The 12,500-nt window shown below is 41.5% G+C and overlaps 1 protein-coding gene across 3 annotated transcripts in view; it reads right to left on the bottom strand.

Annotated features, from left to right (window-relative positions):
* Positions 1–5,041: 5,041 nt before the first annotated feature.
* Positions 5,042–12,500, bottom strand: part of LOC138021974 (uncharacterized) — a 23,553-nt gene continuing 16,094 nt past the window's right edge. For 2 of the 3 annotated variants that reach the window (XR_011126491.1, XM_068869001.1), the window contains exons 3-4: positions 8,296–8,473; positions 5,043–7,884 (exon numbers count right to left, since the gene is read on the bottom strand). Coding sequence is in view for 2 of the 3 variants with exons in the window: in XM_068869001.1 (XP_068725102.1) it covers positions 7,703–7,884; positions 8,296–8,473 (360 nt within the window). In the remaining variant the exon portion in view is untranslated. Of the gene's footprint in view, positions 7,885–8,295; positions 8,474–12,500 lie in introns of all 3 variants that reach the window. The other variant, XM_068869000.1, reaches the window with a different exon arrangement.

The raw sequence follows: 12,500 nt of genomic DNA, 5'->3' as shown, positions 1-12,500 counted from the left end.
AGCTCACTTTGATTTCGGCTCGACGGGGGAAAGATTGTTGTCGAAGTCTATTACTCGTCGCTTTTAAGATTCCAGATATTTATTTTTCACCGCCTGTCTTGTTTATCCAATGACGTTCCATTCTTGAGCTCCATAGTATATTTTGTTTAAAGATCCACTAAAACGCCATTCGCGTTCTAATGACTTTCGACGCCATTGCAGGTTAATTAAATGTTCTCCTGCGTGCACCAGAGAAATCTATGCATTACCCCAGTCCCCTCAAACCTAACAAAATACGCACAAAAGACTCTATGCACAAAGACAGCACTTCAAGGCAAGGGAGTGAAAGACACGACTTTTACCGACACGGAAAAAAATGAGAAAAAATAAATAATTTCAAAAAAAAAAAAAAAAAAAACCCGGGGAAATATTACACATTTTCCGACTGGGATTGCAATACTGGCAACCCAGTAACAAGTTGCAAAGGCGGCCACTAAGGGTGAGTACATTGACTTTGCTGATTTGTTGTCTACCCTTAGCGTGCCCTCGGCGGCCTCAGTAGCATTTACCAACCCAAAGCAGTTTAGCGTACGTAAGTAAAGGCCCTCGCAAACGCCATATCGATTCATTTGACACGTGGCACATGGCTGCACAACCCGCCCGTTATGCTGAGCTAGCCTCTTTTTGCGAGCAGATTCAGTTTGCTAATCGCAAATTTCGCTGGTCCACCGTGTATATGTTCGACATTCACTCCCATATGGCGTATGCAACCCAAGTGTCACGCGACCCACACGCACGTCTCGACCTCCTCGACACGACCTTGTGTGCTACAGTCCTCGACGCCTCTGCCCTACATCCTTATCCCCATCAATGCTCTCGCTGTAAGTCCTTTGACCATTTGGTCAGGGACTGTACATTTCCCGCGCCAGATCAGATGGAGGAGGCTTCACCAGCGCACAAACAGAGTGGATATGGCCGGCACCTCTCCCGGCTCTCTCTCTCCTCAGCCCTTCAGTGACCAGCCCTCCACACGGAAATACGCTAAATGCTACTCCCCTTTGGGCCAAGAGGGATGCAATCTGTCCCTGCGAAAGGCTTGCTACCAAGGAGCCAATTGCAAACGGGCACACATTTGTAAAAAGTGCCGAGGGGGGGGGGGGGGGGGGGAAGGGAGGGGGAGCCATCCCGAGGCCGATTGCGCAATCGTTTCCCCAAATAAAATCACGATTTCCCATTGACGTATGGCGTGACGCTCTACGCAACCACCCGGACAGTGCCTTGGTTACTGATTTGTTGCATGATATCGAATATGGTGTTCGTATTGGTTTTCACAATGAACGCATTCCCTTGATTTCTTCCAATCATTTTTCTGCGCTTTCCAACCGTGAACCCGTCGCCAAGGAACTGGAACAAGAACTCCTCTTGAACAGAAAGGCTGAGCCTTTTTTAGCTCCATCCTCTTCGCACTTTGTCCGATCTCCGATGGGTTCTTTACCGAAGAAGCACTCTCAGCCTGTTAAATGGCGTATTATTAACAGATCTTTCGTGGCCAGCTGGCCAATCAGTCAATGACGCGATTCCCAAGGAATTATACTCGTGCTCTTACGACTCACTTGACAGTGCTATTGCATATCATAAATCGTTCGGACCCAACGTATTGATGAGCAAGCATCAGCGTCACATCTTGGTAGACCCTCGCGATTGGGAGCTCCTGGGGTCTACCTGGCCGATAGTAAGGTCCGACGGTTCTACGCATGCCGGCTGTTTCCTCGACATGTCTTCGGCGAGTTCGCAGTCTTCGCAGTTCGCCCGCACTCATGGCGGACTTCTGCTTCTATCGCCGGGTTGTCCGATAAAAAAATCAAACGGATTCGCAGATGGAACAGTGACTGCTACCGGCGCTACATACGTTTTCCCCTAAATAAATTTCTTGGATACCCCTGCAAAATCACTCGAACTGTAGCAGGATATTAAAATTCAATACGCCAAGCCCTACCCCGTGACCGATGAACGATCTTCAAAGAATTGATCTCATTAACATTTCCATTCAGGGGCTGGACTTTGGGCAGCTTTAATTTCCCCAAATGGAAGTACAATAAACTGCCCGGATAAGGCCCAACAGTTGCAAACTGATTTCGTGTATTTGATTTGTAGCTATATTAACAAGAAATTTACAGATTAGGATATACCTTGTAAATCTACTGTAAATAGCGGTGAATTTATGATAATATAAATCGTTCTTATAGGGTAGAATACAACGATGATATATTTTTAAGAATACGTAAAAAGCCTGTAAAATTTTCTGAGGACATTAACATTACCTCGCTTGTAAAAACCATATTTCCATTCTACTCTAAAACAGAGGGTAAAGAAAATCTCCCTCAAAAGGCGCTTTATTGTTTTGTAGGATTATTGTCAACTCAGTATTAAAAACTTATGTCAAACTTACCATAATATTAATGTGCAGGTTTTGGTCATAATTTTTCCTCAGCCACATTGAAGGCAAGAATAGTTTTACATGTATATCTGACAGAAAACATTTTAACGGGTTTTGACTATCTTCCAACAAACCATACTAGAGGTTTTCAAGTCCCAAATGCCACAACCACATCACTACGTGTTTGACACTACAGTTTGTCTGTTTTTTTGCGCAAAGGACAATTCCATGCGAAACTCTTCTTTGTGAAGTGGCGTTCCTAGGCAACAAATCTTTATCTGTACTCAGGATCTTCCCCTAATAGGGTAGATTTTGTGAGGCCTTTTCTTCAAATTTTTCTCATGCGTCTGAAGTGGCACGAGACGGAGCCAGTCGAGTCCCCATAGTTGTTTCACGAATTTGCAAATACACCTAGCCGTTACAAAGTAGACCAAACTAAGTTGTTCTTGCCAAGAATCTTGTGAGGTCAGGGTCGTGTTTTCCGGAGTTGTGAAATTAATTAAGCAATAAATTCGTAACCTCCAATTAGGTCAGAAAACAGAAGATTTAATTAGCAGTACAGTGGCTCTGCACGTGCGTTTTCTTCATTTTTGTCGATTTTGTAGCCATCCTCATTCCCTGCTAGCAGAGGTCTCTCTTCGAATTCTTTTGCGTTCGCTGGGTTGACGAGTACGGGAGAAGAGACCTCTGTGCGTGGGTCGAAACTCGCTCTGATCCAACCGCCGTCCACAACCTTGACTGTGACTTGAGCCCACTGTGTCCCGCGCATTCCTTTACAGTAATTCCGCTGTTGTTAAGTGAGTCCACACAACATGAAGTATGACGTAAGGATTCGGTCGCTAAGTAACCGCCGTGCATGCTCAACACAGTAAATACCCATGGCAGGGGTCTCTTCTCCCGTACTCATCAATCCAGCGAACGCAAAAGAAAAGAGATCTCTGCTAGCAGAACTATGATGTAAAGCAAACCAAACTATGATGTAATGCAAACCAATTCTGAGGTATCAAGATAAGGTGATCCTGGACGTTCTAATCTTTGAATTCTCACTTTGAGTTTGAGGAGTGACTCTACCTATTCGGTTACCCGTCATTTTCGCTAAAGAGACACAACGCGCCTGATCCCTAGAACTGTCAAATTGCCAAAAAAAAAATCTCGGTTTATATATGCGCATTTTTCGCCGTCGTTGCTTCCCTAATGACATCCTTAAGTCTTGCCAGCAACAAGAGGCCAAGGATCTTACATCCTTCACTTATTAACCACGAGCTACAAACAAATATTGCATGCATAGTCCTCCAGTCATAGCCGCCTACACAGAACAAACGTAAGTTTACGCGATCTGCTCGTACGTACAAAGCTGCCCGACCGCTGTGAGCCCAGATCGCACATGAACGTTAGATACAATCACCCGCAACTCTCCCTGATCTTTCCAAAATTTAATGATCATTTAGGGAAGAAATACACTGTCTCCTGTATAAATTAAGAACGAGTCATTATTATGATTTCATATCCGCATTTTGCCCATTCGTTTGTGTTTTTTGTCTGAATAATAAAATAGGCAAGACATTTCTGGCCAAAATAATTTTACTTAACCAAAACACGCACTTGCAAGGTATTGTTCTAGCCACTCAAACGTAAAACTACATCTCAACGCGTTTTTAAGTCAGTTTGCTCCGATCTGTGTAGAACTGGGTGCATTGTTTTTCAAGGGAAAGAGCCCAACGCTTCTAAAAAATAAACTCATCTCAACTGCTGTTGGAAGAGGAAACAGCGAAGCGGCCACCGTTTTGGGGTAAAGATGTGTCCAGGCTAATATAACTTCATATCAGGGTAAAAATATTTTCATGGTTTCTAACTGGTAGACTAATTAACTCCAGCAAAGTTTCTGGTTCATAACACACAAGTAAAGTTTAGACGCATCAGGTGTACAAAACTCCGCTTCCATACATAAGAGGTGTGAACCCCGGCCCCACTCCACCTCCCCCTCCGTCTCGGCAGAGGCTAACAAATGTCAAAAAGTGATGTATGCATGAGTGACTCGCATGCGTTGAATTTGGCACTAAATGATTACTCATTGATAATGTTCTGTTGGATTAGTGAAAAAACAAAAAACAAATTAAGAAGTGAGTCACCTCCCCTCTCTAATAAACCCCCCGTCTACGAGGTCGGTGTTTGAAAAAGGCCTGGGGCATATTTGGGCATATACGATAACCGTTGAATAGGTCATCTACCTATACATATATCCCCTTTCTCACTTAAGCATGACTCACTGAGCGACTATTGGGCAAACGCTTTACGAGATTGGCTTTCTCTGCAGAACTACGTTAGTGGATCCAGCATTTGTTTTAACAGGGGATTAAAAGTTTAGGAGGAAGGCTATAGGGGTCTCGTCTGTAGGCGCATCTACAATTGAAGCTTTTTATTTCAGAGAAGTTGTGGAAGTACAGTTTGTCGCTTTTCTACACACCTATTTAATCAAGCAACTTTGGAGGTTTTTAACACTTAGGAGGGGGATGCAACCCACGCAACCCTCCCTCCTGGGTCCTCCTCTGTTTTGTGCGATTTGTGTTTAATCGCAAAGCTTGGAATGTGAGGCCTTGTAAACAAATTCTTACAACAAGACAACTTTTGCTCTGCAATTTATTTTAATCAAAGAAAGGACAAACGTTGTAAATTACAATTTTAAAAGAAAGGGAAGAAATGAGTCGTTTCTTGGCGTTTAGGATGAAAAAAGTCACATCCAAAAGCACAAGGTCACCGTGCTAATCAGAACTTCTCAGATACCTTCCGAGCGTATTTTCAAGGCAACTTAATTAAGCGACGCTTACCAATATTAACTGAACACATCAACTCATCTTCGATGGACACTGCTTTTACAACTTGAAAAACTAACGCTACGGTTACACGGATCCAATGATGAGAAAGCTTAAAATTGAGACACACGTGCCAACTATCAAGTTATCGGCAATTATAAGTAAAATTATACTAATTCCTCGCAACTAAGCATGGTATAAATTAATTGTTCAAGACTCGGATTATTGGTTTTGAAGTTATCCACCAGAGGTAAACAGAATAAACATCTTGCACTACTGATCTTCATCCAAACAGCTGTACAAATTCGTCCTATAAGCTTCTTTTATACTGAAGGATAAGTGACGAAGTCCATTTTCCTAGGAAATGTTTTCGACGGTGAATAAATTCAAAATCAAAAGTAAGCAAAACAAAAAAAGAATTAACCTCAACAAAACTGAGTTATGCGCAAACTCTGAGCGTGTCATCGCCAAACATAACTGACCGCTTCTCTGAGTCTCGCAATAAGCAGGGCCCAAGGAATTGTTCCTCGATTACCGCAAGAAACAGCGCTTGGAGGCGATCTATCTACAAAATAAAAAAACTTTGTTCTCTATCACTCTGCAGTGAGACGACAACGAAACAATTTCTAACTAAGTAACAGTGACAAGAAGTACAAAAGTATAGGACGGGGGCACCTCGTTTATGGATCGGATAGAGAGACCCCCAAACCAGAATTTGAAATATTTGATTATGGACTTCCCAGCAGTCGGACATAGCACAATTAAAGTACAACAAAATTCAGTTTTGTTTCAGAGCAGTGTTGATCAAAAGAGGATGCCGTCGAATGACATATCCTTTCTTCAAAATCTCCGATTCTCGATTTAAACTATTAGCATGACGTAACTACATACCAATGCATGAAGCATTAGCAACTTAACGCCTAGAACCCAATACACTGCAACAACGTGAAAAATTTGATATAGAAACAGGTGAGTCACTCATGTCATGTGTGTTAATGAATGAGCAAACGAAAACCAGCGTTCAGAATTTAAGTTCTCCAACGGGGGACTACCAAAAGTAATAATTAACAACTGGGAAAAGATGAGCTTTGATTCCCAGCCAGAAAAAAGAAATCATAAACAATATATGAATAACGTTAACGTGAGATCTTACAAGCGAGAACTGATACCAAGGGCGCCTTTTGTATGGAGAACTTTCACCTGTAATGCTGTGCGCAGTCGAAGTTAGAAACACGGATCGTCACATCTTTGTTCTTGATTGAGCAGTTAATTGTAATACACAATGTGAAAAGTAAAGACTACCCTTGCTCAGTATCAGTCCTGACTTGGTGCACAATGAAAAACTCTACTAAGAAAAGGAAGGGACTTGCCGAGATAGAAGTCTTCTCCTGAACTAAAAACTGTGCTTGAAGTTATGTGGGGGTGTGCCACTTCACGCTCATGGTTTCTTGGGCTTTTGGTGTTGTTATATTTAAAGAGAACCTACATACTTAGACAAATTCGTTTTTACCCTGTTAAGACAGTTTAAATTCGACTTTACCAGAAAAATAGGAAATAAAGTGATTTGATGCCGCAAAGATTGGATATCAGAACGACCAATATTCGCTTTTTAATTTCTCTGAGGCCGCCATTTTAACTTCAAGTCGTCACCCGGTTGCTGCTTTGGGCTAGAGACAAAAAGAGCGCATGACAATAGCAAGTACCGTATGACGACGTAAAACCCAAAATGGCGGCAAGAGGAAAATTTCAGAACAAACACAAACTATTTTAAACTACAGTTTTTTCCTGATTGATAACATTTTTTATATCCAACCAGGAGCCCATCACCCTGATCCAACATTTTAGGGGTAATGTTTTTTGGGAGTGGAGGTTCCTTGGCTATGGTTTAGTATGTCTTATGTGCTGGTTGAAAAGAGAGTACTGGTGAAAGTCGTTGCCGTTTTGGCACAGAAAGAAAAAAAATTGTAAGGTCTTATCAAACTGGGCACCAAAAACCATGTCAGTAATCTGGCCAGTGAATTAAGAAGAAGTTAAATTTGAAACGAGTTTGCAAGACCGTCTTCGACCAAAAAAACCCGATGTTTGTCAGAGTGGCCGGAAAGGAAAGGAAAGGAAAGGAACTTTATTTCAGTGTCTAGTCGATTTAGCGCTGGAGCACTAATTGGGGACACTGTAAAGTGAAATTAACAATCAACGCAAATTAAGGGTGCGTTCGATTGACCATATTCCGGAATTGGAATACATGGAATAGAAGTTTAGAAATCCTTCGTTTTTACGGAGATTCACATGAAAATTGTCAAACACTTGCTAGAATGCTATTTTAAACATATCTTTATCATCCTCGTTGCTTCAAAACGCCAGACCTACGGTTTTAAATCATCACTCACGTATTCTTATTCCGGAATAAGGTCAATCGAACGCGCCCTAAGTCAAATGTAAAAGGTAGAGACTAGTGCAGAGTACATCTTACATTGCACTAAATTAAACGAAAACCTCCGTTGCATGTGATTTGTAGACGACTGATGTAATACACCCGGTGATACCAAGTACAGCGGCGGCCGAAAAAGAAAGAAAAGACGCAACGCCTGAACCTAAAACATATCCGCCTGGACTGGTAAGAAATCGAACATAATGTTTGGCGTCTTCGACGTTTCTTTCCTGCGGAAAAAAACGGGAAAAAGTTCAGTTATGCGTTCAGTTTCATGTTATAAGAGTGTTCTGTATTTCTTCAGAAACTGTTCATCTTTGGAGACTAGCGTGCCTACGGGCTTGGTGCGAAAATTAATTTGTTTAGTCAGACGACGTGAATTTTGGGAAAGTTATATCTCTCTCGCTGCTTCAGTAACGAAGGAGGAGAATATGCTTTGTTAAGTGTTAACGATGAGCCGTGCACTGTCACGCTATGTCTCAGTCTTCCCGAATTCCATTGCATGATTCTGATTTTATCGACATGGCACATTCAGCCTTATAGTGCACAGCAGACTTGAAAGATCCGCATACGGCAAGCAAATTCAGCCAATCTTGGAAAGCGTTCTCTCCGGAAGCGTATAACGAAAACATTTATCTCACCATTGTTTTGTATCTTTGTTTCTTCCACCGAATCCAGCGTCTTTTTGGCGTAAAATATCGGGAAATCCGCGCAAAACTTGTCCAAAGATGGGCTGAGTATGGAACTTCGATTAGATGCACTTAACATTTTACCCACGGTCCACTTGCTCGCCGTTATTATCTCGTCGCTGTCATTGCCCTGTAAGATTTAGAACAGCTCAAAGTAGTTCTTAACGGTGCGTATTACAATGTACAGAATTGCCGGATAGGGGCGCTGTATACATCAACGATCCACGTCGTTGCTAGCGCCCCATTATGCGGCAATCAAACGCGCTAATGACGAATGCATATTTTCCCCCACTTTTTCCAGACAGCCATTTCATTTAATTTCCCCTGGCCCACAAGTTTGCTTAGTTGAGCCGTTTTGCTTTTTTTTTTGTATCAAGGTAGATTTTAATCGAAAAAAATATTCCGCTCGCGCTTGTTAGAAAGGAGATGATTATAGCTAACTTGGCTACTCGCTCTCGTGAAATAATTAACAATTATTCCATAAGCGCGCATTGGATATGAGATGGTAAATAGTGGCTATAACCAGTCTCATATCCAACAAGCGCGAATGGAATAATTGTTTTATTAAATTCCTTCAACTCCAAAAATTTGGAAGTACGAAATACGAGCGGAAAAAGCGAGCAAATCCGAGCGACATCGAAAAAAACTTGATGAGAACTGATGCGATGTTGTGTAATACCTTGTTGTCAGACAGACGCAGGCTCATCACAAAAACATTTCTTGCCTTTTCGCGTACTTCTAAACGTCGGAATTGATCCAAACTTTCCACAAAAAAAGTTTTTTTTCTCCTTTTTGGCTTTATTCAAAGAGAAATTTGGCATTCCGACGAAAACATTTTTAGTTTAGCAACGCTTAACGCAATCATTTACCATATAAGGTCAAACCAAGGTATATGAGCTGATAACCGAGATTGAGTGAACCAATCAGAGCACGCGAAATGCATTATCCGAGGTTGAGAATTTAATAATCTTAATTACCTTTGGCGCGAATCACCCGCCACATCTATTCAATAACAAGAATGAGCTATATACCTTAAATTATTATAGTTACTATCACAATTTCACAAGCATTGTTCTCTTTTGGATCCATTATTAGTCCGTATTTAAAGCGGATTAAAAATAACAGGATAACAGGACTTAAAAGTGGCCCGTTCGCCCAGCGGCCCTTCTGGATCGAAATAATTGGAATTTGGAATTGTTGGTTTCTGAAAAGGGAGCCAAAACCGGAGAACTCAGAGAAAATCCCCCGGAGCAGGGCTGAAAACCAACAACAAATTCGACTCACATATGATCGCCGATAATCAATAGAATCGAACCCGGGTTGTAGTAGTGAAAGACGCGTTCGTCCTGACGCCGACCGACGGACGGCTTTCATTACCCGTTTTACAGTATTCTGCAATGAAAATATTAAAGTTCTTAACGTTATCGGTGTTTCCGATAAATTAGATGTTTTAGCTTTACCACACGGATTTTTCAAAATAAGCTTTATTGTCTGACCCCGTATCTCCAAAAAGAATGCATTTAGTTCTCAAATTTTCCATTTCTGGCTAGAAGTGCTCTTCACTAAGCCAAACACAATTGTTTGAAAAACAAGCGCAAAACATGAAACGAATCATATCCTACTTGTACTAAACAATTCAGACCAATTCATTTTGCAAACAGCTTGCATATATTACAAGAAAAGAATGATGAAGACTCCCATCACCAGCAAGAGACGAACGAGTGTAATAAACGCAACCAACGTAAAATGTCAACTCAGAATAATAACGTGACGCGTAGCAGGTTTGAGATCCTTAGTGATGCACAAGATGATCCAACAAAGTCAGAGGCAGCAACACACAAAATCATCCGGCAACGGCAAAACCATCAACGGGCGTCATGTAGGTCGTCTCGCAGTAATCCTAGTGAACCAAGCGAAACTTCTGATAACGATGATTTACGCGGTGAGGTCGGCAGAGAGAGGAGTGCCAGCAGTAAGTTTACAACCCTATTTATTGGGGACTCCATGGTCAAGGATATTCACGGCAAGAAATTAGCGAAAGCAGTAGGGCACCGAGTGGTGGTAAAGTCATTTTCTGGAGCCACAACCAAAGCCATGAGAGATTACTTAAAGCCTAATTTAGAGCTCCAGCCTGATGAAGTGGTGCTACATGTAGGTACAAACGATCTGAAGGCTAAAAACGGCAAAACATCTAAAGAAGTTGCAGAAGCTATTGTTGATCTCGCTAAACAGATAGAGGGGTCTTCCGAAGCTCAAGTCATAGTCTCAGGACTTGTAACACGAAAGGACAAGCTTAATGATAAAGTCTCAGAAGTGAACAAGCACTTGACGAAGTTTTGCCGTCAGAACGATTGGAGATTTATTGAACACAATAATATAAACGAAAAGGGGTTAAACCGTGGAGGTCTACACCTGAATTTTGCAGGTAACAAGCGTATTTTTAAGAATTTTTATCATGGTCTAGCGCATTGAACTTTTACTATGCCTTCCATTAATGCCGTGCCGTTGGAAGGCAACAGTCAGGAGTCATCGAGAAGTCCGACTCAAAATCCTATTGATCGTTCTCGAGTATTGCCCTCCAAACGCGGTTTTAAGCTGGCCTCGCTGAATATAAATAAATTGACCACTCATCTTGATGAACTCAAGATCTTTCTCGTAAGTAACGATATAGATGTTCTCGCAATTAACGAGACTAAATTAAATGAATACATCACCGATAATGAGGTCAGTATCTCTGGTTATGATATAGTTAGACGTGATAGAACTACATATGAAGGTGGGGGCGTTTGCTTTTATGTAAAAAAGTCAATTAACTTTTCGGTGCGCAACGATCTTTGCATGGGCAGTCTTGAGAACCTTTGTATTGAAATACGCAAACCTCGTTCTAAATCATTTATTGTTGATACGTGGTATAGACAACCTAATTCGCTTGTTAGTATATTTTCACCTTTTAAAGAGTTGATTGGGAGATTGGATTCCCTTAATACTGAATTCTACCTTTTAGGGGATCTAAATTGCAATATGGCCGCACCCCAGTTTGATAGCGATACACGCAAATTATTAACTATCACGGATGTTTATGGTCTTCAACAACTCATAACAGAACCAACAAGAATAACCGAAACTTCTGCAACATTGATTGATTTAATTTTTACTAACTGTCCTGACAAGGTGTTATGCTCAGGTGTGCGTCATATTGGCATTAGCGATCACAGCATGGTCTATGTCTATCGAAAATTAGCCATTAATGGACAGAGTAAGGGTCACACTAATATAACCTATAGGAATTTTCGAAATTTTAACCGTTATAAATTTCGTAGCGATGTTGCATCTCAAGATTGGGATCACATAAACAATTCTTCCAGTCCAAATGATATGTGGAATGAATGGACGGAATCCTTTTTGGCTATTGATAACAAGCACGCTCCATTGAGAACCACTCGTGTTCGCGCGCGGGGTTCCCCATGGATTACTTCTGAGCTTAAAAAACAGATGCACGATCGAGATATTTTGAAACTCAGAGCAATTAGATCAAAAAATCCTAATGATTGGGTTCACTTTAAAAGACAGCGGAACAAAGTCAATAGTGCGACTAGGCTAGCGAAGCAAGTTTATTATCAAAATATGCTAAACGAGCATAAGGGTGATTCCCGCAAAACCTGGCAGATCATCAATGAGCTGTCTTCCCCGAAGTTCGTCGAGCCGTCTGTGAAAGAAGTGGAGGTGGATGAGCAGTCAGTAACAGCTCCAGCAGAAATAGCGCACGAATTTAATCGTTATTTTGCTACCATTGGCCCGAAACTTGCTAGTGATATTCCTTCTTCAGATGGCAACAGCTATCTGAATTATCTCACTAGCACGGATAAGGAGTTTCAGTTCCGCCCAACCTCCACAAATGAAGTATTTTCACTGCTGAATAAACTGAAAAAATCAAAGGCAGTCGGCCTCGACAAAATTTCTTCTCGACTTATTCGTGAATGCGCGGATCTTATTTGCAAACCGCTGTGCTATATTTTCAATCAGTCATTAAATGTAAGACGACTGGAAGTGTGCACGGGTCACTCCACTATTCAAACAAGGGGAACGTGATGACCTAAACAATTACCGCCCAATTTCCGTTATCCCGGTTATAGCCAAAGTGTTCGAAAGAATAGTTT

Source organism: Montipora capricornis, chromosome 10 (assembly GCF_036669925.1).
Source record: "Montipora capricornis isolate CH-2021 chromosome 10, ASM3666992v2, whole genome shotgun sequence".
Taxonomy (NCBI): Eukaryota; Metazoa; Cnidaria; class Anthozoa; order Scleractinia; family Acroporidae; genus Montipora; species Montipora capricornis.
The sequence above is the reverse complement of the archived record's forward strand: the minus strand, read 5'-3'. Positions and strand labels throughout refer to the sequence as shown.